The sequence below is a fragment of the Lucilia cuprina genome, chromosome 3 (genome assembly GCF_022045245.1).
Source record: "Lucilia cuprina isolate Lc7/37 chromosome 3, ASM2204524v1, whole genome shotgun sequence".
Taxonomy (NCBI): Eukaryota; Metazoa; Arthropoda; class Insecta; order Diptera; family Calliphoridae; genus Lucilia; species Lucilia cuprina.
In genome coordinates, this window is record NC_060951.1 from 57858830 (window position 1) to 57886388 (window position 27559).

The 27559-nt window shown below is 28.3% G+C and overlaps 1 protein-coding gene across 2 annotated transcripts in view; it reads left to right on the forward strand.

Annotated features, from left to right (window-relative positions):
• LOC111675712 overlaps positions 1–27559 on the forward strand; it is a 76647-nt gene that overhangs the window by 39594 nt on the left and 9494 nt on the right. Inside the window, exons 8-11 of one of the 2 annotated variants that reach the window (XM_046947516.1) lie at positions 3466–3608; positions 4696–4805; positions 5405–5536; positions 26043–27552. In XM_046947516.1, the coding sequence (XP_046803472.1) occupies positions 3466–3608; positions 4696–4805; positions 5405–5536; positions 26043–26750 (1093 nt within the window). In that variant the 3' untranslated portion in view covers positions 26751–27552. Of the gene's footprint in view, positions 1–3465; positions 3609–4695; positions 4806–5404; positions 5537–26042; positions 27553–27559 lie in introns of those variants that run through there. The other variant, XM_023436523.2, reaches the window with a different exon arrangement.

Genomic DNA, 27559 nt, shown 5'->3' on the forward strand with positions numbered 1-27559 from the left:
AAAGAGGGCCCAATACCTCCAATCTGACCGGGATTGAAAATTTTGTTAATTTACTAACTAACTAACTAACTAACTAACTAACTAACTAACTAACTAACTAACTAACTAACTAACTAACTAACTAACTAACTAATTAACTAACTAACCAACTAACTAACAAACTAACAAACTAACTAACTAATTAACTAACTAACTAACTAACTAACTAACTAACTAACTAACTATCTAGACCATAGACTAGACTATAGACTAAACTATAGACTTGACTATAGACTAGACTATAGACCAGACTATAGACTAGACTATAGACTAGACTATAGACTAGACTATAGACTAGACTATAGACTAGACTATAGACTAGACTATAGACTAGACTATAGACTAGACTAATAAAGACTAGACTATAGACTAGACTATAGACTAGACTATAGACTAGACTATAGACTAGACTATAGACTAGACTATAGACTAGACTATAGACTAGACTATAGACTAGACTATAGACTAGACTATAGACTAGACTATAGACTAGACTATAGACTAGACTATAGACTAGACTATAGACTAGACTATAGACTAGACTATAGACTAGACTATAGACTAGACTATAGACTAGACTATAGACTAGACTATAGACTTGACTATAGACTTGACTATAGACTAGACTATAGACTAGACTATAGACTAGACTATAGACTAGACTATAGACTAGACTATAGACTAGACTATAGACTAGACTATAGACTAGACTATAGACTAGACTATAGACTAGACAATAAACTAGACTATAGACTAGACTATAGACTATACTATAGACTAGACTATAGACTAGACTATAGACTAGACTATAGACTGGACTGTAGACTAGACTATAGACTAGACTATAGACTAGACTATAGACTAGACTATAGACTAGACTATAGACTAGACTATAGACTAGACAATAGACTAGACTATAGACTAGATTATAGACTAGACTATAGACTAGACTATAGACTAGACTATAGACTAGACTATAGACTAGACTATAGACTAGACTATAGACTAGACTATAGACTAGACTATAGACTAGACTATAGACTAGACTATAGACTAGTAGAAACTAGATTATAGACTAGAATATAGACTAGATTATAGACTAGACTATAGACTAGACTATAGACTAGACTATAGACTAGACTATAGACTAGATTATAGACTAGATTATTGACTAGATTATAGACTTTACTATAGACTAGACAATAGACTAGTCTAGACTATAGACTAGATTATAGACAAAACTATAGACTACATTATAGACTAGACATGTTCGTCCGTCCGGCTGGCTTGTTCTCCATGTTACCCTGATGTATTTTGGACCAAACGTGTTTTGTGGCCTATTGAAAATGGTTAAAATCGGTCCATTATGTCTCCTAGTTCTTCCCCCCGGGGGCATGTTACCTTGGCGAAGACCTCCGCCTTGGTGTTATTGCAATCCCGGGGTATAAAGAGGGCCCAATACCTGCAATCTGACCGGGATTGAAAAATTGGTGTCTCAGTCTACTGCTTGGCTTAGTCCTTGCATAGATTGCCAGAGGTCTGACCAGAGCACCGCATAATCTGGTACTACGGGTGGCCAGTTGCCCGCAGGACTATGTCCTGGCTGAGGTTCCTTCGGGATCCACGTAGTGGCTGTTGGTTGAACCCAAATTCGCGGGAAGAGTATATGTGGCGGTTAAAAGACTGATGCATGATAATAGTCAATATTTCGGTATAAGGTTCGGTGCTGTTGCCGAAAATCAACAGATACCTCACAGAGGAGTGACTGTGGGACTAAGCGTTGGAAATGAGTTAGTATCAATTGTATATGATAAAGAATGAATGTAGAGGTTATACGGGCCTTACCCCACCTGTATACCTAAATGAATGTGTCGTATGTTTTTCTCTATGAATGTGTCGAATAAATGAGATGTGTGCTGGGTTGAATGATGATGGATGAAAGATATCATATACAAGAGATACCGATTAAGTTTCCTTCCTTGTCCAGATATGTTCAGAGTTTACTCTGTTCATATTCGAATTGCCACAGCGTGTCACTGTGAGTAAGAACGATGTCTACGGCTTATTGAAGGATCGTGCTTCGGTCCACCGGTTACGTCTCTAGCTGCTGTTGCCGAATCAACAGAGCCATAGTAGTGTGGTTGTCTTACAACGTGACTACTTTGGCAAGAGATTAGATAGCTCGAGTACTCCAGCAAAGTACTTGCGCATGGTACCGGTCATAGCCAATGTGCAAAAATTGCCACCTGCGTCTTCATTGAAGACAAAGGGGCGATGGTAGACCGTTCTCAAGTCTACCCAGTGGATGAAAAAGACCACCGTGAGATAAGGCCGACACGGCAAGTGCTCACGTTAAAACTATCGACAGTCTACACTATAGAGGCGGAAAGCTTAGATGATATATTTAAAAAGTTTTGAAATATTGTTAAAGTAAAAACCACAAACCGTGATAAAATTCACTATAAAAAAAGGTTTTTTGTGACGTTCTGTCCAAAACCGAACATGTAGGATATCATAATGTCGGGATATATCGACTAGATATATTTTTTTAATGTTATTTCTTTTTATACCCTACACCACTATAGTTTGGAGGGTATTATAACATACAAAAATATTGGTCCAATACCCATCTTAAAGTATACCGATCGATTCACAATCATTTTTTGAATCGATTAAGATAATTTGATGAAATTTGGACCAAGCATGTTTTTTTGGTACAGGGACGAAGCCTATTGAAAATGGTTGAAATCGGTCCATTATTTCACCTAGTCTCCATACAACCGTACCTCCCGATTTGAACTTTTTATGCCTTAATTACGTCAAATACTCTATTATCTCTCTAAAAGTTGGCACATATAAGTTCTATATAAGTATAAATGGCACAGCATATTTACGTAAGGATCGGACCTTATTTGACCCTAGCCCCCATACAAACCCCCCTTCAAAAAATGTCTTAAACGTCTAAAATTGACTTTTAACCATTTGTATCGCAATGAAACTCAACAAAACTAACTGTTATTTAAAAATATATCCTTTCCCAAATTTACCGAGGATCGGCCCATATTTGACCTATATAAAGCCTCATTTAGAAGTTTTAGTTTTTTTGCCGAAAATCAACAGATACCCCACAGAGGAGTGACTGTGGGACTAAGCGTTGGAAATGAGTTGGTGTCAATTGTTTAAATATTTTGGAATTATGGTAATATTCAACATAAAAGTTTCTTTAAAAAAATAAAAATTTTAAAAATATACTCATAGTGTAGGGTATTATATGGTCGGCCATGCCCGACTATACTTTCCTACTTGTTAATGTATATTTACGTTTTTCCTCCTGCAAAATTTTACATTTTTTTATTTATTTTTCTAACACAAAAAGTTAATATTTTCTATTTCTTGCATTTTTTTCTTTTTTCCGCTCCTGCATAGAGTTAAAAACTTTTGTGGCTCTGCTGGTGAAGGCATCACATCAGATTCAAATATATTGCATGTGCGGTTTTATGCCGAACAAAGTGCCATCAATTCAACATTTTCCATTTTATACACCGCCTTTAGAGAACGAGGAAGTTCGAGTAAGTATAACAACAACAAAAACAGGCAAAAGCCAACAAAATAAAAAATAGAACAAAATCGAAATCTATATAAAATAAATGAAAACAAATGTTTAAATGCAAATGTATACTATGAATACAGGTATCTGTGTAGATAATACTAATGTGTATGTGTGTGTATTTTTAAAACTAAAATTCAATGTGAATTTAAAATTTATTTTGTATTTTTTGCCTTTTGCCGGTTTTGTTATTTTTATTATTGTTTACAGAAGACAAAATAAAAGCAAACGAAAACATAAAAGTTTTTAGCCTCTAAGGTTGTAGTTAAACATGTTGTTGTTGATAACAATGATGACAAGTCGGATGACAGTCATTTGTATTGTATACCATTCTTATTAGTACATTAGTATTATGGGAAATGTAAAGGGTAAAATCAGAAGATAACATAGAAATAGTTAAAAAATGTATTCATTGCAATTCAGTTTTTCTACTTCTGTTTACTCATTGTGTAGTGTATTATGCATTTATTACAAATATAAATAATTGAGGCAATTAATAATGAAAACTATGATATTGTGACTACCAGTGCGAATATGAGTTAGTAAGTAAATTAGTAAGATTATTATTTAGTAAGTTAGTAAGTTAGTGAGTTAGTGAGTTAGTAAGTTAGTAAGTTAGTAAGTTAGTAAGTTAGTAAGTTAGTAAGTTAGTAAGTTAGTAAGTTAGTAAATTAGTAAGTTAGTAAGTTAGTAAGTTAGTAAGTTAGTAAGTTAGTAAGTTAGTAAGTTAGTAAGTTAGTAAGTTAGTAAGTTAGTAAGTTAGTAAGTTAGTAAGTTAGTAAGTTAGTAAGTTAGTAAGTTAGTAAGTTAGTAAGTTAGTAAGTTAGTAAGTTAGTAAGTTAGTAAGTTAGTAAGTTAGTAAGTTAGTAAGTTAGTAAGTTAGTAATTTAGTAAGTTAGTATATTAGTATTTAGTGTTGTAAGTTAGTGAGTTAGATAGTATGTTGTGTGCTGGGTCAATGTTCTGAACTTTATTTTAAACATTGCAAACACACACAGGCCTATTAGTTGATATGTACGTTATATTTTTTATTTCCATTTTTTTTATAGGTTGCACCGAGGACGAATACGATTGTGAAGATGCCACATGCATTGCTGGAAATCTTAAGTGTAATGGTCGTAGTAATTGTAAATTTCTATGGGATGAAGAAGACTGTGATGTAAGTTATTTCTATTAATATGTGTATGAAGTAGTTTTAAGTAGCCATTTTGAAAAGAGCATAAGTCCTTCTATGTAAACCTTTCAAAAGGAAGAACATAAGTTTATTTTGATTTTTCTGTTTACATTTAAAGGCTTTAAAGATAGTGCCAATTGTGTATTTACTTAGCTGTCTGTCTAGCTGTATTTCTCTTATTATACACATTTATTTTGTAGCTCAATTTTAACTTTCAACAATTTATTTCAATTGTATTTTAACTACGTGCTATAACAGTTTTCTAAACAATTTCTCAATTGATAATATAAACATAGAATTTTTACCTTACTTTATTTGGATAAGACCAAGCGAATATAAGGACTAGGAATAGTGTGCAAAATAAACTATGTTTATACATAATATGTACATATAACAATCTATTTACTAAAAAATACAATTTGGATATTCTTTTTATAAAAGTAAAACTGAGCTTAGTCCATAAATAGGTAGAACTATTAGCTACTAATTATAAAGAATTTTTACCATTTTCATTATACTTGTTTTTTATGTAACTATTATCATTATTACTATTATTTTCTATTTCTTGTATAATTATTTTAAAGGTTGGTGAGAATGGGCAATCAGAACATATGACTATTATTATTACAGTATTTGGTTTAATATTGGGTGGCATGGTCATAACATTCCTGGTGAATTGTGTGCGTAAAATAATGCATGACCAGAAAATAATACGGGTAAGTTATTTTTTCCATTACACACTGTTCGTTCTATAAACAAACATATACATATAAACATAAATACGACTTACATGCTGTATGTATCTAGATACATTCTATATAGTCCTTACTTAAATATACTTTTAATTATAATTATTATTATTTTCTTTTACATATATATATATATGTATGTGTATGTATTTGTGTATGTTATGCACAGCATACTAGCTATAATTACATATACATATGTACTACATATTTTATATAATACGTTATGAAGACACAAATAACAACTATGTTATGTAGTAGTATCTGTACTCGTGCAGCAAACAATTCTGCAACAAATTGAACAGCACTTTTACTTTAACAACTCATAAACATTATTCAACAACAAAAGCACTATTGTATACATTCTATTGCACTTTTTATCTTTGATTTAAGTTCAATTCAGTTTGAATATTTGAAAATAGGAAATTTTTTGTAATAATTAATTTTGAAAGAGATTTTTAATTTTCTATTTGAACAAAAATATTTTTCTTTATATATTTATGTTGATTTTCCTAACAACATCTCTTTTTATATATACATATTGATTGCAATTTTCAATAAAAAAATTAGTATAGCTACATAGATACGAATTGTAAAGAAATGAACAAATTTTACATGCTCTAATAACTTTGTGTCTTAAATACTTAAATAGATATGTAGATATGGGAGTAACCCAGTGAACAGTTGACTGAAGAAAGTAGATTTTTGTAACATCAGAACTTGCTAGATATTCCATACTAGGCGTAAAATGATAAGTCATCTGTGTATACATATTGAAAAGTCAGATAGAGAATGTCGCAATCTTTGAAGCACTGATCCCACATAGAATGCTTGGGTTAAGAGTCGAATATCCGTAGGAAAACATTGTTATACACATGGTTTTAAATTAGGGGAAAAGTGGACCTTGTGTTCTATATTGAAAACCAAGGATCAGAAATATACTAACATTTACCTAATCACAGCACAGGCAGAGATCGAAACACTAACGGAATGCTTAAATTGGATAAGAATAAAAATGGCTACACATACATACGTACATATTAACCTACATTCTGAAGACAATTAGGGAAATATAAGATGATACAGTTAAATCTAAGACCGTATTAGATTGTAAGGAAACTCTAACCGAATACACTACCAGAGATAGTTATTACATCATCAGCGAAAGAGCGAATTTAATAGTTTTAAAGGGTAGGGAGTACGCTATGCAACTAGGGCAGAATTAAAAATAATCCAGAGAAGCCCATTACTCTTTTTGAAAAAAAAGGAACGGATGGTAGATCCAAACATATATCGTATGGACTGACCCTAGCAGAAAAGCCTCCTTAAAATGAGCAATTCTTAGATTAGTATAATAGTAGTATTCTAAGTATACACTCAGTATTACAGACACAGCTACATAAAATTGTACGTGTGGATTTACGTTCATCAGAAAGGACAGTGATATTAATACGGATATATCATCCTTCTCGAACACTGATTGGAAAATTCTACAATACATATTAGGTTTTGGTTTTTACAAATATTTTTCATAAAAACTAGCTCACAACAGGTCCTATAGTAGCGTAGGTGTATAAATATATCATTAGAACTCCTGTTACCGGAGCCAAACCCCCAAATTTCTTTGGAAATTAATCTGGAGTTTCTAAATGGCTGCTCTGATCGTGATAAAATTTGCGACGAGTTTCTATAGGTTAAGTCCTAGAAATCGTCCCCACAATTGCTGTTGGTATGTGTGTATTAAGTAAACTTAATTTAAAATCCTCAGAATTGGATTTTTTATGTTTTGCCTAAGGACCACAAGGAACAAATAGATATTTTTTGAAACTGATTCCCTATGCGGTTCACTATTAGAAAAATAGTTAACATCGTAGGATCTTAAAAGGATATTCAAAGAAATACCATGTACAGTGTTTTGATTTTAATCAAAATTTATAGAATTAATAAAAGTACAAAATAGAAGTTAAAGTATTTTCTCAACCTCATCAATGTAAATACCTAAACTATTTTTATTCAACATTTTGTCATTATATACATATTTCTGCAGGACTGTTAAAAAAAAAACATCAAACAATATATTTTGCAAATTGCAGCAAAATTACATCCTACACAATTTGATTCTATTCAATATGATAACTCTTTCAATCAGCTTTTTCAAACCAAAAATCTATTTTTTTAATTTTTTACCTGTAGTAACAAAATGTCATCATCATTAATCTTTTAATATTACATTGGTATAAACTTTTTTGTTGTTTTTTTTCCTCTAAAATTTTGTTTTTTTTTTCGAAAGAGAAAGATACTCATGATTCAATATCTGCACAAAAAATAAAAATACAATTTATAAAGAAAAGAAATGTCAATATAAAAAATATATATTTTACTACAGCAGTAATCCCGTAACTCTGACACTGGCACCCTAGAGTTATTGTTGCCACCAACTGCAGCAGCAACAGTAGCAATAAGGCAGCAGCAATTGCAACAAAGGAGAAAAACTTGACACTGATGCATGTGTTTGCTTAGATAGATAGATGGATAGATAGATGTATGTTGGATAAAAAAATATATACTTTTTGTTAGTGTTGTTTAATGTTTTTTATTTAACAGACTAAAAAAGTATGAATAGAAAAGTTGTATTCAACTAAAACTTATTGCTATTTACTTACACTTTCTATTAATTTTGTTTAAAGGAAAAACTTTAAATACTCGAAAACGAGAAGAAACTACAGCAGTAATAACTGTAATGTAGTAAAACTTAATCAAAATACATTTGTATACAAGTATAACTTTAAAATGAAACATTTTATATAGAAGTTACAGTATTAGGAATAGCAGTAAGTCTTCTACTAAGAGAAGTTTGTATAATTTCTGGAAAGTGTTTAATTACTAAAATTTATTTTTGAATTATTTGACATTTATTTACTCTTTGTAATGTACTCTAAGTAGTAAATTATTTGTTACTATAATGTCCCTATAAAATCTAGCGGGAAGCTAATTGAGAAATTTCTTTAATCTTTTTTATAATTGTATTAGTATGATTTGAATGGGGGTGTATCCTTTAATAGTAATTTTGTTCGTTCAGAATAGTATTAGTTTTAAGATAAGTTATTATATCACAAAGTGTTACATTTGTCTTATTGAAACATTAATCCCGGTAAAAAGATGACAAATGTATATAATTCCAGCAAAAATTAAAGAAATCAGTTCAAGTGCTAAAAAACGCTTAACACTATTAATTCATAAGCATATTCATAAGCATTTAAAATCATTATTTTAACGCTGTGATTGCATTAGCGGCAAGTACTTATTAGGTTTTTTACAAATAACAACTTTTATAATTATTTGCAAATAGGTAGTTAAAAAGTTGTTTTTTTAACAAAAAAATCCTCACACAGATTACGAACCTGAACTTTCAATGTAAATGACATGTAAATCTTTATCAAAGTACTTTAAAATACTGCAGACGGCAAGTTGTAGTCATTGAAAAGTAAATGGTTATGTAAGAATCAGTCACTATACAGTTTTGGCTGGGATCTTAGTAATAATCACTAGAATATACCGCTAGTATTACTCTTCCCAGCAAAAAAGAACTTCCAAAAAGCGAAAATGAAGTAGTAGTACTGAAAAAGACTTGAAGAAATGATTATGTTTACACAGGCTTTTCGCAGGATATATGTCCCTTTTATTTGATTCCATATTCCCTAAATGTGAAGGCATTCTCAGGAAGTATTTTGTATGTTCTTAGTTAGTAAGGTTGGTAGTTAGTTTAGTTAGTTAGTTAGTTGGTAGTTAGATAGATAGATTGATAGATAGATAGATAGATAGATAGATAGATAGATAGATAGATAGATAGATAGATAGATAGATAGATAGATAGATAGATAGATAGATAGATAGATAGATAGATAGATAGATAGATAGATAGATAGATAGATAGATAAATAGATAGATAGATAGATAGATAGATAGATAGATAGATAGATAGATAGATAGATAGATAGATAGATAGATAGATAGCTAGTTAGTTAGATACTTACATAGAAACAGCATTTTTAAGTTACATCGGCCTTGTAGTAAATGTGTGATGCTTACAAACATTGCTTATTACATGTTTTACAAAAGTGTTTTTATTAATTGATGTTTCACTCCATTTATGTTTGGAAAGTCTAATTAAGCTGTTGCCTTTTATTTGAGAATTCCTTATAAATATGAAAAATAACAAAAAATTGCATGCAATTTTCGATATAACAAACAAAGTTGTAACAAAAGCTAAACATATTGAAATAGAAGTATTTATAAATATATATAAACTTGAACAAAACCAAAATTATGAAAATACATAATGGTTGAATTGTGATTTTTTGTAGTTTTTAAAAACAAATACTACTTTATACATTTAGTTTTTACAATGATGGTCATACACTCAGCCAGAATATTTAAATTGTGCAAATTGTATTTATAGAGCTGCTAAGAAGATTTAAAAAACAACAACAGCGATATTTTCCAATATGAATATAAAAAATCATTGCTTACATATGTATGTACAATTTTTATTTTACAAAATTTACTCCAAACCATCAATTACCCCAAAAAAGCATTGTATATATATTGAATTCTGTAAAATTAAATTACAAGGGTTCTTTACTTTTGATGCGTTTTCAATCATATTGAGTTTTATGTTTAACTTAATAAACCGAATAAATAATTAAATTTATTAGGTATCATTTGAACACGATACACACGCCCCAAAAATGGCAACAGGTTTATTAGGTGACTATCTGAGTACGTGACTGTATTTTAAGGATTTTATTTAATTTCAATGATATTGATATGTTCTATTTGGGTTTACGCAGTAATAGCAAGAGTAATATCTAGTTTAATATTATAAGGGATTATATTTCCTAATTAAAATTCTATGCAATTTGCTAATACTTAAACATATTCTTGACACATTTTTTTGTATTTTTATTTTTTTAATTGAATTTATGATCCCATGAGAAATTTTTTAGAAAAAAATTAATGGGAATAATTAGGATTTTTCTTTAACATTTATTAATAAAAAGAAAATGGCTTGACAAATTTTGGAGTTTTTGTAAATGTAATTTTACAAAAATTCTCTAATGAATTTGTCAACTGTATCAATTCTACTATTACCACTACTGATCCTAAGAAGTCTATTATGTATAATTCTTTAAGTCATGGTAATATACAGTAAACAAACAGCATCACGTGATAAAAGGCTACTTTTGCTCTTATTTTAATGGGTCTTCATGTCGTTCTCACATAAAGTAATTTTAGACATATATCTTGCAAACAGTTCCGAATTTCGATTTACATTCTGAGTCAAAGTTGTAGGTTTGGTCACAAAGAACATAAATTGTTAACAAAAAAACTGCTATTTTAAAAAACTTCATATTCTAAAATTGTACTACATTTATTAAAGACTTCGGCACGTATACGTGTTAATGATTTAAGAATATTAAGTATACGCCTTATTGAGGGAAGTACTTGAATTTTTTTTTAATGTAAATTTTTTTGTCTTTTATAATGTAGTAGTGTTTTTTACAGTTATGTTTTTCCATGTTGCACTCAGTTTATAATTTCTGTTTATACCCTTCACCAACGTGACAAGTTTGTCATTCTGTTTGTAATTTCTACAATTTAATTGTCCGCGCGTATAAGAAACAGTAAATTGCTGAAAGAATCAACAACAGTGTTTAGTATTTGTATTTGTTATTTTCAATTTATTTCTTTATCACAGAGATGGGAAAGCATTTATGAACGTAATGCGATTTTTTTTGCAAAAATTGAAGATAAATATCTAAAAAATAAAATTTAACGCTATGGTGAAGAGTACATGAGATTCGGCACAGCCGAATATAGCACTCTTTCTTTTTTAATTATACCATAATGGTTAAACAGAAATTCAATTATTTTATATTTGATGAATCTAACAAATACGTTATAAAACCTAATATTTTAGAAATACTTAAAACTTGTATTTATACTTAAAACAAAATATATTTTATAATTGATATAAAAAAATTTAATTTGATGTTCATTCATTTCGACCATTTCTTAAAAATATTTTATTTATTTTTAATTTTCCAGGGAAGTATTATATTCCCTTTTGTTTTAGCTCAACGCATCTCAAGTTATGGTATTTAGTTGGGCACATAAAATTCATATTAAAGTCTAATTTCTTTGGTATAATTTTTCTTGTTTTAAAGAGTTTTAGATTCGGCAGTGCCGATTCTTATATACCACATAAACGGCAATAATAAATCAATAAAATAATCATTTTTTTTCAAGTCATTTCGGCAAAACAGTCTTTTGCACGAAAATGAATGTCAGTCTGTTTATCAGCTTTTTTTCTAAACCGAAATCAAAGCTGGGATTATTCTATGAAATATATTTTTAAGAATTTTTCTATTTAAAATCGGTTCATAAGTTTTGGATATATGAACAAAATTTGGAGAAAGCTAAAAAATATAGAACAAATTTGTTCTCATTTGTAAAACCAACGGAACGACTAACTTATACACAGTATATGTAGATTAAAGGAACAAGTTGATTTTTATTATTCTTATGCAGAAATTTTATACTTTTTTGTTTGTGTATTTGGGAATATTCTTGTATCACAATATTCGTGTTTCTGCATGTTTATATATGTATGAATATTCCTGTATAGAAATAGTATCCTATTTTTTATAATGCTGTCTTGTTTAATACAACAACAGATTGAAGGGACAGAAAAAAATAAAATTTCATCTTGAATTTCACAAATACTCACATATAAAAACTGTCATATGCAATTTGAACATTTTCGCTGTCATGTGGCATCCTTTTAAATGTCATTTATGTAGATGTTATAGTCTATGAATATTTTTGTTTTTCTCTACAAATATTCAAAATTACACACATACATATGTATGAATAAATGTATGTCTATGTAAACATACACATGATGCATATTTATGTATAACATACACATATACATATATGTATATGAAAATGTTTGTATACGTATTTATTACATATGTATGTGTAATAAACAACAACTGTTGCAAGAACAAACAAACTATATAGACACATACATGTTTAGCAGGACTACGACTAGTCAAACTGAAATGCAGTAAAAAATACGTATATATGTACAATGTGTTTAAAATACTAAATAGTCCAATTTGATTTGAATTTGATAAAGATCAATAAAATAATTTATTGTTAAAGAACATTTTTGAATTTGTATTACATTAACAATTGAACTGATCTTAAACCTTTCGACATATTTGAAGCGTTTAATAAAATATGTACGTATATGTGTATATACATAGGTCTGTAACTGTATCCTAAGGAACAATATGTTGAAACAACATTATGTTAAATCGTATTTAGAGCCTGTATAACAATAAGGGCAACAACATTGTTTTTTCCTCTTAAACTGAATATTTCCGTTTGTCTAACTTTACATACTTATACATACATAGACACATAAATAAAATACGTATTCATTTCAGTATATTTGTATTTGTGTTGGTATTTATTTAAGTGGGTTTATTTCATATTCAAGGATATACATATTTTTATATTTGTGTTTAAGCAAAGTGTATAAATGTCGGATTATTTGTTTGTATTTATAATACGCTGCATGTCTTTATGCCTGCACAAACATACATATTTGATTATGTTTGTCTATGTTCTATTATAATTGTGTATGTCTTTTCTGGTTTACAAAGCAAAACTCTTTTAAGGATTTTCATTATACTTATTCGTCTTTTTTAGTTATATTGAAATATGAAACCTTGTCTTAAGTTAAAATTTTCTTACTATATTCAAATTAAACAATGATACCGATATTAAATATACTTTAGAGGAAATAAATGCAAAAAGAAATTAAATTTCTAAAAATAAATAATAAGTTTAAATATAATGTTGAAATTCTTAAAGTATATAGCAAATGTTATTTTAATGTTATAATTTTAAAGTCATGTAATAACTAATCATCAGTAGATTCTAATAAATTAAAATCTCCGAAGAAAAAAACATATTAATTTTCTTTACAAAAAACTTTTCATCCTTCAATTAATCTAAAGCGAATTGTCATTGTTGTGTAAATTAAACTAACCATAATTTTACACTAAACATATTTCCACAAAATATTAGTACATGAATGAATTTAATATTAAGTTTTTAATGAGAAAGAAAAGCAATTTATAATTTGGTAAAACTCATTACAAATAATACGTAAACTTATTAAACATTTAAAATAGTTACTGGTGATGTGAGATAAGTAATAATTCTATTAAAAATACATTAGTAAGTGTTTTTTGTTAATATAAAATTAGTTTTTAATTGCAATTAAAATTTGACATGATTTTAATGTGACTTGTAATTTGTTGCTTGAACATGCAATTTCCCACAAAAACATTTAAATATGAATTTAGATGTGTATGTATAAGCATATTTTCTGTTAAATATGTGAATTAAATTGCCGTCAAGTCAATATTTCAAGGAGGTTTATTTGAATAAATAGAATTCATTTGCAAAATACATAAGAACCGTAAGTATTGAAGAAAACGTGCATTGCTTTTGAATGTATAAAAGAACTAGAACAGAAGTAGAACAGAACTGGAACAGATCTAGAACAGAACTAGAACAGAACTAGAACAGAACTAGAACAGAACTAAAACAGAACTAGAACAGAACTAGAACAGAACTAGAACAGAACTAGAACAGAACTAGAACAGAACTAGAACAGAACTAGAACAGAACTAGAACAGAACTAGAACAGAACTAGAACAGAACTAGAACAGAACTAGAACAGAACTAGAACAGAACTAGAACAGAACTAGAACAGAACTAGAACTGAACTAGAACAGAACAGAACTGTACCTACAACTAAAACAGAAAATAAATGAATTTATGCGAGTATTTTTGCTTGTATTTAAGCAAATAAAATCAAAAGTTGTTAAGAAGTCTATGATATGAGGAGAAATGTTGTTATAAGCTCAATTTCTATTTTACAATTGAATGCGTTTAAATGTCATGTCACCATATCTGTACACATGGTGATTAATAGAATTTGCATAACGCATATCTGCACGAATATTTAAAATGTCAACATTTTTTTCATTCGTTTTGAGCACAGACACCCTTTTTACAGAACAACTTGAAGAGGGGTCCTGTGGATGACTGTTAGCTACTTACTTCGCTATAACACATACTCAAATACCACCACATGCTAAAAGATCTTTTCAAGATAGAGAAATTCAATTCCAAGGATACAAAAGTTAAGCTAAAGACAACATCGCTATAGTAATTTTAACAAAACTACTATCCAACCCAACCAAACCACTACTTATATATTCAACATGCAACAACTACATTGGAAGGGTTGTATTTAACGTCTGAATGAAAGAATTATATGTCTGCTTGTAAAAGTTAACGTTATTGAAAGTATATGAAAAAGATACTTGACAAACTTTATATGTAAATAGTAAGGATCTGAATGTATAGATATTTACACATGTAAATATTTTAGTGTGTGTGATTGCGTGTATGGTTATGTGAATATGAATATAATCGTACGTAAATTTTGCGTGGTGTGCAACAAGCAACTCATCGCCACACAGCAACACACTTATTTTACAGTTAAGATTTAAGTGTGTTTGTCAAAAGATACACAAATATTTAATATAATATTCTTATTTTTATAGTTAAGTATGTGTAGGAAGAGTGTATAGTATGTACTATTCGAATATTTAAAAGTACCATATTAAAATTGTAGTCGTGTGTGTACGACGCCAGTGTCATTCTATAACTTTTTATTTAACTGTTACAAGTTTTATATCTGTATGCTATTTTCTCATATTTTTTAATATTTCTGATATTTAAAACAAAAAATTTGAAATATATACAAGTTTACTCCTGACGTACACATATACTTTATTTAAATATATGTGTGTTGTCTTTCAATAAAAAATGGTAAAACATAAATTCAAGGTTAAAACGGTTGTAATTTAATACTTGTAATACAAAAAGAACCATAGTACGTTTTTAAAATAGTAAAAATATAATTTTATTATGAAAAATTATATTTTTATATACGTTCATAATTAACACGACCAAATTTGGACTAATTTCTTAAAATCTTTTCCTGAATTTAAAAAATTTTACCTTAAATTTCACATTTAATATTTGTCTCTATTCTTACCAACTAATAAATAACTTGCGAATGTACATAAAATCATTAATATGAAATTAATATGAAATTGTAAACACTTTCTTATTTCTATTTTTAAAATATCCATACTTAGTTATTTTAGTATCTTATATCTGTTGCACTTTCGGCTAATGAGCTCATTAAGCATTTTTCCACAATCCCCAAGTTAAAGAATGAATGAAGATAAAACATTCCAGAAATTTTTTCCCCGAATAAAATGTTGTTTTTTTTAGTTATAAAGAAAACAAGATAGGGGACAAAACTTTAAATACTTGTACATGAGTACATGAGTGAAAATTACTCAGCACACTCATCTAGATGTGAACTAGAACTGAACTAGAACTGAACTAGAACTAGAACTGAACTAGAACTGAACTAGAACTAAACTAGAACTGAACTAGAACTGAACTAGAACTGAACTAGAACTGAACTAGAACTAAACTAGAACTGAACTAGAACTGAACTAGAACTGAACTAGAACTGAACTAGAACTATGGCCCTGTTCTTAAGGGAGTTTAAAAAATTATTTGTTTTATTTTGATGGTGGCTTTAGTCCCTCAGAGTTTTTACATAGAGCAATGCTAAATTAATTATTTTAATGGACGGTTACCGTTCTTCACATTTGTTTCCCTTATCGGTTCTTCGTTAAAATATGAAAATTCATATAAAAAAGTGGAAATGTTTTTCTTAAAGTAGTTCGTTGGAAATTTTTGAAAACGAAATGACAAATATACATATGTATTTGTTATTTGGAGAACAGTTTTTTAATTTATTATAAAGTATTTATTTGTTCATCTGTTAAAATTAATAGCAATTCAATATAGTTAATGTATTTTTTTATTTGTTCTTTTGTTGATACGCGTGTAATTTTAAGTAATTTTCTGGTTGTCGTTTGTCAGCAGAAAACGAAAACAAAAATATGTAAATGGAGTTTTTGTTATGAATGATATATACATATATATGTATATAAAACTTGTTAATAGTTACAGTTAGTAACATTAGCTCATTTAACAACTTGTTATATAAATACTTGTGTCAATTAGAGACCTATGCTTTTAAATTTTACATATACAAAAATATTTTTTTTATATGGATTTAAATTTAAACATAGAGTTTATGATGAAAAACTGACTTTTAAAGAGGATTATTATATACTTATCTGCATTTAGTTTACCTTTTTACTAATATTTTTTAGGACGATTATTTTTTGTTGTCGTTATTTTTTAAAGTGGCATAAAAGCATATCAGTATTATTTTTCATGTATTTATCATATATCAAAAATTATTAAAATTGATTTAAGAAACACTTACACTATTTCACATTGTAAGTATTGGACAAAAATATTTTTTAAAATGTAAAGTATTAACATTTTATAAAATACATACATATACATAATACGGTTGTATGTATGTTTATAAGCTACTTATAAATCACTTATTTATGTTTCGTTCACATTTGACTATTTTTTTATTAGTATTATATATAAACATCGCTTACATACATAATGACAGAAAACTTTTTTTTAAAACACTTCTGTTTGTTTTATCTCCATATCCTGGAAAAAAGCTAATGTTTTTTTGGTTGTTATTAGTTTTTGCAATTTTTTTTTTTTTGTCAATTTAAAATTCTATGAATAAAACTATAGTAATTGATATGTAATCAATGAATATGTATGGTGATTCTATGAATTTGTAATAATAAAAATAATTTTGTTTTATTTAAATACATATGCTCACAAATTACTAATAATAATTTTCTGTTAAATGCGCAACAAAATTTAAAACCTAAAAGTGTTTTTAGTTATTTGTATATTTAACGCTTGAAGAATTTTAATTTATATTAAATAATTTTGTTTCTGTTGTTTTCGTTTACATTTGAATGATGGTAAATATTTATTCACTTGCTTAATATTAAAAATTAAAATACGAACGATCTATGTCACATAATCGTTGATTTATGTGCAATTAATATCTTCTTTAATTCAGCTTTATAATTTTGTTAATAATTGATTTGTTTTATTTCCTGCATCACTATCTGTGGTGATAGATGATATATATATATAAATTTGGCATTCCGTATGTAACACCATGAATTTTTTATCTGAGAACCAACAAAATCATTATGAAATTAGGAGTCAAATTTACTTCATTCATCTGTTTGTATGTCTGCCTTAAACACGCTCACGTAATAACCGTGTAAAGGACATCAATAATATTTACCAAAACTGTTTGCTATTGTCCTAGGCGGTCATACGGTATTGAAAATTTGCAAAATCGGTTTACAATGTATGTTTTTGCACTTAAATTATTTTCATTTTCCTCATTTTTGGTTTTTTAGAGGAGATTTCCCTTTGTATGTAATATAAATGGAAATCATAGTACCAATGTTGATCTGTTGTATGTCAATTGGATTAAGAAAATTATGGATTTTAAGTAATTTTCTGAATAATAAGCCCGTATTGTTGAAAGAATCAGCAGTATCTCTAAGGATTACAGAAGCCTCATTTACAACGATTTTTGTATTGATCAAACCTTATTCGACTTCACGTGCCCATACAAATCCCTTCTTTAGATAATGACTTTAATGCTATAATTTTCTTAATTATATTAAAGTCACGATGAAAATAACAATAAATTACTTTTATATAAACATTCCAGCAAAAATAAAGCTACGAATAACTGCCAAAAAAACAGCATAAAAATTACTTCTTGAAAGCGGCTTCAGAAGTAGTGAATTTGGAGTTAAATAAAATGTCAAGCCTGAGTTCAAATCATCACTTCTTCCGGTCTTTTTCAGTACATCCATGAAGTAAATTCTACTTTTTTTGCTTCTTTGGAAGTTCTTTTTTTGCTGGGATAAATCCTTCTACCCCATATAAAGCATCTTTCAGAAAATCAGTTTTTGAGAATTTTTGAAACTTTTGAAAAACATCAATGACGTTGTCAATTGCTAATTGATTTTTATTTAAGAAATTCAAGTTTTACGGGCGAGGCCGACCATATAATACCCTACGCCTGCATACGAATAAAATGTAATTTAGTTTTCATAATAAAGCATTTAAGTTGAATTGCACCTTGCCTCACATATACATAGGCCATTTATTGTTTAATAAAACTGTGGATTTTTATGTAAAATTTTGATGAGGGCTTTTTATAGGGGCTAGGGTCAAATGAGGCGCTATAATTATATAGTTCATCAGGGTCATCAAGACTAGTATAGAACTTGGTTTTGCAGTTTTTTGTCGAGACACGAGTATATTAAACGTAATTATGAACTTAAAAGCTAAATCGACTCAGAAAATGATTCTGAGCCAATTGGTATACTTTAAGTTGGGTATAGGACCAATATTACTGTGCGTAACAAACATCAGCACAAACCCAATATACCCTCCTCACTAAAGTGGTGTAGGGTATAAAAAGTACGGTTCGTATATAAAATAGTTTGTAAAAATATCTCCAAACTTGGGAAACTAAAATCATTCCTCCGGATTACTTAATTATTTTCTTAAACGAAACTAAAAGTCAGTTAAGATTCATCTATGTTGCTGGCTAATGGTACGAAAAACCGGGTTTTTATCCGCATCTCAAGATTTTGGCGATGTTTCTCAAAATTTCAGAAAAATGGTATCACTTTCCAGGCATTTATATTTTCATCTATTTTGTCTCACTGTGTAATTGAAAACGCTATGAAAACATAATTTGTTAATGTAATACAATCGATTATTCGGGTCATCAAGTCACTTTATACTATATTAATATATCATAAATACCCTATAAGGGATATAACAATGTGCTGATAAATCGTCATTTTGCGTAGTTTTCATAGATATTCACTAATCTGAATTGATCATATCTCCATAAAAGGTTAATAAATTAGTTACGAACTCGATCAAATTAAAGTTCATAATGTGTATAAAGCAAATTCTTAATAGGACCCTTATCACGAAAACAAAATTTAAACTTTTTTAATTTATCAAAAATGAATCTTAAAATATTTGGATGCGTTTATATAAAACTTAACTTACATATTAAAGGTATTTAAAATTTTTTTGTTTAAAATTGCAATATTAAAATTGCAATCCTTTCATAGTTTTCATATTTTTGTTTTTTTTTTTTTTGGTTAAATAGTTTACGACCAAAATTAAGTGTTTAACACCATAAAAATATGATATATTTAACAAGGTCAAAATGCATTTTTAAAATTTGCATCTTTTTACACAAGTTTTAAGCTAATAATGGTATTAATAAAATATTATTCATACCCTTGGTGTATAGTAATAAAATTACATACAGTTAAGAGTAAAATATTAGAAGAGTGCAATGAAAAGTTATAAAACAGATAATCAAGCATGAGATCAGTTACTATTTTAGTAGCTGTTTATAATATGCAATTTATATTAAAAATATTGCACGAAATATGAATCTTATGTTATTGTAAAAATGCATATATGTATATGCATTTTTACAATAACCTAACCTGAATGTTATGAAAACTTTGATTTCCATATTTGCTATTATTTGAAACAATTGTGTTGTTTTATACGCATTTTTGTTTTATTTAAATATGATTTTTGGATTTTGCTTTGTTGCCCTGAAAATAGTATTTTTATCATAAATTTTATTTAGAATTTTTTTCCCCCATACTACTACTACATGGCATTTGAAGCGCTTGAATACATCTGTTGTGACCAGGCTTTTAAAAATGGTCATAAATTATTCACTTAAAAAAATATATATTTTTATAGCGATTTTTTTTTTAATATTTAATAAAAAAATATATATGAGTATGTAAAATTTTGGGCGTTATAGTTTGTTAAACCAGATTAGAAAAAAAAGAACCGAAAAAATGAAATATTTAGTAACTAAAAAAGCAAATACTAGAGAGTGTATTTGAAATATTCAATAAGTTTGATATTTCTGAACAATTCATGCAAATTGTTGCAGTTATTTTTCAGGTTTCATTGTGTTAGTGTGTAAACGTATATGTGTGTCTGTATATTTAAATGAATCTACATTGAATTGCTGCATGCTACAAATCACAGAAGTTTTTTGCTCTTGTTGTTTTTGACAATATCTCTATAATGGTTGTTGCCAGCTGCAATGCATCTAAAAGTGCGAAACAATGGCTCTAGTAATTTTCAAATAAAATATTTCATTTATTCATTTATTTAATTGTTATTGTACATTTAATATTAGGGTGTCTATTTTTTTTTTTTTTTTTTGTAAAATTTTGAAGATTCCATTAAAATCCTAAAATTTATTCACACAACAGTATTTTACGTCATTAACATGTACTTACTACTAGCGCTTACAAGTAATTATAAAAAAGAAGTTGTTGTAAATCTTAAGTAAAAACCTATGGATTTACTCCTTATTTCGATTTGAAAGAAAGAATTTTCGAAACACAATGTACTTAACATACAAATTCGAAATGTTTTTCTTTCGAAAAGAGTTACAAAGTAATCCCACTACACTGCACAGTGGGGTCTCCCTGAACAAAACTAAACTACAATGTATTGGTATAAATTATGGGTATCGATGGATAGAGGAAGTCCTCTAAAAAAGAAAAAGTTTCACTTAATGCAATTTTTTTTGCATAATTTTCAAAACAAAATTTTCCAAAATTTTATTTAAGAAATATTTTTATTACATTTATAAATATCCTAATTACTTTCGCGAAAAAGTAAATTTAATGCATCTTCTGGAAGATTTCTCTTTTTTTAGGGAAAGTTCTTTTTATATTTAAAAAGGGATCCGAATTAATTAATAACAAATTTAAAATATCTTTCATATTTGTATTCGACAATTTACGGGAATTCTGTTCTCGGTATTTTTTTTTTTTTTTTTGAATAGTTTGTTCGCAGCTTCTTGAGCTTCTTCCGACATATCTGCTACAATGGTATATTTGGTATCCAAAAAGAAAATTTTAAGAAATTTTATATTGAATGGTAGATTCGCACAAAAATGTTATGATATTAAATTAAATAAAAAAATTTCTTGAAAAATATATATAAAACCATTAACTTTGCTGCATCATCTAAAGGCCTATATAATAAAAATAGGAAAACTAATGATAGCGTTATATAGAATAAAGTCTTAGCTTTCCAGGCATATTAAATTTTTATCAAAAAACTCATTTCTAAATATTTTCTTTATGCCATGTTTACTTAAAGGAGACCCCAATGTGCACTGTTTCTAGAGCTTTCCAGGAAAGAGGACTAGCGAACTAGAAAGCATATTTGTATATAACGCACTATTAGTAAGTCCTAGCTAGACTACTTCTATGTAATCCAGACGATAGTAATAGTCATTGAAAATATTTCAATCATATTTTGTCTAAAACTAATTCAATAAAGTTATTTCTTCAGATTGCACTCAAATTTAAGACTGGAAATTCCCCCAAAAAAATGTCTTAAAAACACCCTACTTTACAATCATATACACTAACACATGTACGTTTGTATGTATGTATTTATAAATAAAATTTCTATTTCTATTTTTTTCTCTTTCGTAATGCTTATTTTTTTTAACTATAAATTTAATTATATTCTTTCGCAATCGTAACAAAAATTTGTGATTTTAGTTTCAGTAATTTTTCTAAAATATTTTTTTCGTAAAATATCACGTTCTCTTTCGTAAAGCTCGTTTGAACATTTTAAAAATTTCACGACCTTCTCTAATGAGCATTCAATTCTATTTGAATTTTAAATGAATAGCAAATTATTGGAAAACTTTTTTGTAGGTCATGTTGAGCTAAATGCATAAAATGAAAGGGTTAACAATATATAATATGATAATTAATGAAGACTTAAATTGATTTCGTCTAACAAAACTAATTGTAACTTTAGTTGGGAATGCTCTTGTTAATTGCAGTCAATTTTAAGTTTTATTCTTATATTTTTTTTAATTTCTTTTTATTTTAAAGACATCATAACGTTAATTTGCTTTTGGAAATTTTCATTGTTCAATGATTGAAACTATTTCAGTTTTACTTATTTGTTAGAGTAGGGATTTTTGTATTTTTATATTATAATGCACACCATTTTGGGGGCAATGATTATATTAAGTAATGTATGAAAGGTCAATTATAATTATTTCTGATGTGAAACTATTCAATAACAATTACATATAATAGTGAGCGACTAAACAGCAACAACATGTATACACTAGAAGATTATGGCGAGATACTAGAAACGACTTAAATCAAGGATAGAAATAATTTTTAGATGAAATTTTTATTTTTTTAATTAATTTAAAGAAAAAGGACCAAAAATGTACCCTAGTGTTTTGTTAAATACATATACATTCCATCAGGATTCTACATCCATAATTTTTTGTTTCTATGTTCAATAATTCAGAAACGATACCATTTGTATAACGAAAAAGTAACAGAAACTTCCCTCTTATCGACATTCATTAGATCAGTATGCTGCAAGTTTAAATTTTCCTCACTATGTTTAATATTATAAAATATAAAAAAGTGCCAGTTAACGAACAAAAAGTACCACACAAAACACCCTTAACGTTTTTTATAACATCTGAATCCTGTAAAAGTACCACTTAAAGAACGAAATAGTACCAAAAATACTTTCCTATAGTATTTTTTTACTTAGAAATTTGAATATTTAATTTTATGTTTCTATTACTGAAAATTTAAATAGGACTTTTTCAAGAACGACAAGGTACCAAAAGGTACATCTTTAATCATAGCTCTACATGCTTAATTTCATGTTTTATGTTAAATATTATAAAATATCAAATAGTACCATTTCTAGAGCAAAAAGTACGAAAAAATGTTTTTGATAACAGAGTTACAAATAAAACCAAATAATACAACGGTATATCACCTGCACGAGGAAACAAAGGTCCTTTCAGTCAAGGTTCAATGCCTATTGGCAAAGACCGTGCTGTCCCCAACTAATGTCCTGCATGTGGTCAAGGTCCTCATGACATCCACTATATATTCTGCTACTCAACCAACCATACTTCACATTGTCAAATTAATTAACATCCATTTTGTTGAATGTTAAGGACTGGACATTGATTATTGTATATTTGTAGCTCTTACAACTACAACATCACAGTAGAAAAATATTTTTATTTTTAATTTTTCATCTCTGATTTTGGCAATAAGAATTAATATGAAATGTGTTGTTCTTTCTATGTTTTGTGTTCGGTTGAAGAATAAGAGAAAGTATCTACATCGAATTCAAAAAAATAAAAATTTTTGAGATTTTAAAAAGCGATTGATTTCATCATTGACTGGCATAACTTAATCGACTCCATATACCATTATGGGACCATAAAGATCTTCAAGGAAATTGTATAAGCTTTCTTTAAAGCAAAAAAAGTTAATTTAACAAAAAATTAAAAAAAAATTGGAAAAAAAATAAAGCAAAAATTATCCAAATCCTTTGCTAGGACGAATAGGTAAAATGTTACACTTATTGGAATAAAACCAAAAACCCCTTTGGCCACTTCTAAGCCTTGCATTTCTTGATCAATAGAGCTTAAAATTTGTATCTGAATTAATAGTAAAAACCTTAGAGCAAAGTTCGTCAAAATTGAACAATTTATTTTCAAAAAAAAAAAAACAACATTAATTTGAGAAAAATATGACAAATTTGGATAGGACTGGGCAGTCCATAAAATTGATATCTGTACAAATACTTAAATATGTTTTCTTCAATTAGGGAAAACATATCTGTACAGATATTATTTTACCTAATGGCATATTCTCAAAATATCTGGCCCCAATCCGTTCCAAATTTACCCTTACTTAAAAATTTAATATATAGATAAATATAAATGTGTAGATATAAATATATATCATAACAAACCCTCTCTCTATCCCAGCAAAAATTGTATAAGTTCCACAACTAGTTCTATAACCCATGATTATAGCCCGAACTCGTTTTACTTTGGCGTTGAGACTAATGATTTTTGTTTGAAATTGTCACCTTTGGAACTGGTTGTGAGGAATCGTTGTAGAGTCGACACTCGTTTCTTGGAACAGAACTAGTTCTTTAATCAATGATTTTAGAAAACTTACTTAAAATTATCTTACATAAAATTCATCTATTAAACTATTTCTTGTACAGAATATAAGAAACCAGCAGCTAACTTCCCCATCTCCCGCTAAAATTCAATTAGGGTATCTTTAATTCTTTATAGTTCAATTTTATGCAGAAATAAAGATATAAAATGCGTTTTAAATTTCAATAAAAATTCGTTTATGTTTCGGAACTAGTATGTGTTCCATTGAACTAATGTATAACTAATGTCAAAGAATTAGTTCCTTGAAAACTCTTTAGATGTATTTTAGAACCATAAAAATGTTCCGAGGAACGTGTTCCAGTAGTAGTTGCGACAACACTACTTCCAAGGTTGTTATTTAAGAATCTGAACTGGTTCTCTTTGCATTTGTTCTATAACTAGTTGTTTTTAGAACAAGTTCTAAATTTTTTCCTGGGAGATTTTATTTATTTTCATCTTATTATTTTATTTTATTTTTTTTTTTCATTTACAAAATTCTACAGCCACTACAATCAACATTCATTCATTCCTATAAAGGAAGAAAACTACCAACAATCTTATCATTTTATTATTATTTCTTAAACATTCTTTACAAAAACCAAATTGTATTACTGCTGTCATGACATTGATTTAGTTTATCTTATACGTTTCCTTTCTGTTTTCTTATAAGTTTGTGTTGCAAGAACAACTACACATAAAAAAGACACCTACTTTAATATTATGTAGTTCCTGCCACCAACTTGCATTTTAGCTTAAATGTGTAAAAAAACCCCTAGTGCCACAACTAAAGCCCCCTACACTCGTAAAATAATGCTGTTAAACAACAAAATTTAATTTGTGATTTTAAAGTGAAAACTAAATGTTTCTATGAGTGTTTAACTTCCAACCCCAACCTCACAACCACCACTACCGCATTAATGCAGACATTTTTTTTAAATTACAGACATTTGATTTTTTTATATCCCTATTACTTCCCTCTTTGGTTTTTCCGCTACATTTAAGTAAGTCTCTCTGTGTATGTGTGTGTGTGAGCGTAAACGTATGACTACCATTAGAAATCGTATTTTCTCAGTGAGAAAAGTTTAAGTTTTCTTTTAATACCTTTTGTTGGTTTCTTACGTCTTTTTCTTGTTTTCCATTTTTTTCTTCTTCTTTGGTTCTTCTCCTGTGTTTTTTGTTTTCTTCTGTTCTTGTTGTCTTTTTATACTCTATTCACAGGAAGTTCCGGTTCTAAGCGATGGCATTTATCATATTGATTCGTTTATTCTGGATGCACCTAAAACCGCCATTTGTGTGGGTTTACAAGATGATTTCTTGTTCAACTGTAAGCCAGGATATGACCATGATTACACCACAAGTGGCCACGAAAACATGATGAGCATAGACATGGACTTTGTCGATGACATTAGCTCGAATACAAGTTTCGAGGAAAACTCCTACATAACACAGTCGGAAAATAGAAATTCAATTGATTCAATTGAATTACATGAAAATTGTTGTACTGCTTATGGTGGTGTTAAATATCAGCTTAATAATGAACTAACTGCAGTTACTAATAACGATGAGGACGATGACGATGGTGTTGATGTTGATGTTAAGCATGTCTTCGATAATGATGAATTTATTATAGTGCCACATGTGCCTCAAAAACTTATCACATCCCATTGCGATCTACACTCTGGCTTAATGCTACTAACACATCCGGCTAAAGAGTTGTTAACTACTCCACAGACTTCAGACTCTTGTAATAGTTCACCGGCTGCGTCATCAGTTACAGCCAATACCAGCAACTCCTCGGGAGATTCTAATTATATTACAGCTAACAATGCTGCCATAGCCACCGTCACTAACTCCTCATTGTCATCATCTTGCTATCGAGATGACATGCTGAACTTTCAGTGTTTTATGCAAAAATGCGCACATTAGTTATGAACAAAAGACAAGACATTTTGGTTTACTTTTTTTTACTTTTTTCTATTTTCGATTTTCTTTTTCGTACGCTTAAGGACATTTTTCACCAAGAAGCTATTTATAAGAGAAAATTCAAAACAAACAAAAAATATATATGTATGTCATATCATAGTAGTTATTTAACAATAAGAAGCACCAACAATTTAATAGAAAATATAAATTTATTCGAAAATATTGTAGACTATAACAGTGGTTGTGGGTGAAGTTCGTACGAATGAAATGAAAGAAATCAGTTTAGAAAACTTGTTGGTTTCAAGTCCTTAATAAATTAAAAATTATTGCTTTAATATTGAACAAATTTTTTCATGCACATTGTAATTGTTTTTTGAATTGTTTAATTTTATAAAAAAATAATATTATTTTCTCTTAAATAAAACGCCACATCTAAAAATCCGCATAAAAAATTTCATTATATTTTAATTTATGCAAACAAACGCATACCAGACAACAAGCAAAAAATCAATCAAATGTAATAATAAAAAATATCCTTTGACATACCAGCGAGCACATTAAATAAAGATAAACAAAATTCAATTAAATTTTCTTTAACTATTTTTACGCGAAACTAAACACAACCACTGTACTGCTACAAAAATAAATTGAAAAAAAAAGAAATAGTATTACAAACTAAATAAATGGTTTCTCTCTTTAAAAAAATGCTAAAAAAACTATAAAAATAATAATAATGCAACTACTATTTTATCTTAAAAGAATAGCAACTTAAATCAATAAACCAATCAAAAATTCTTTTTACAGAATAAAAT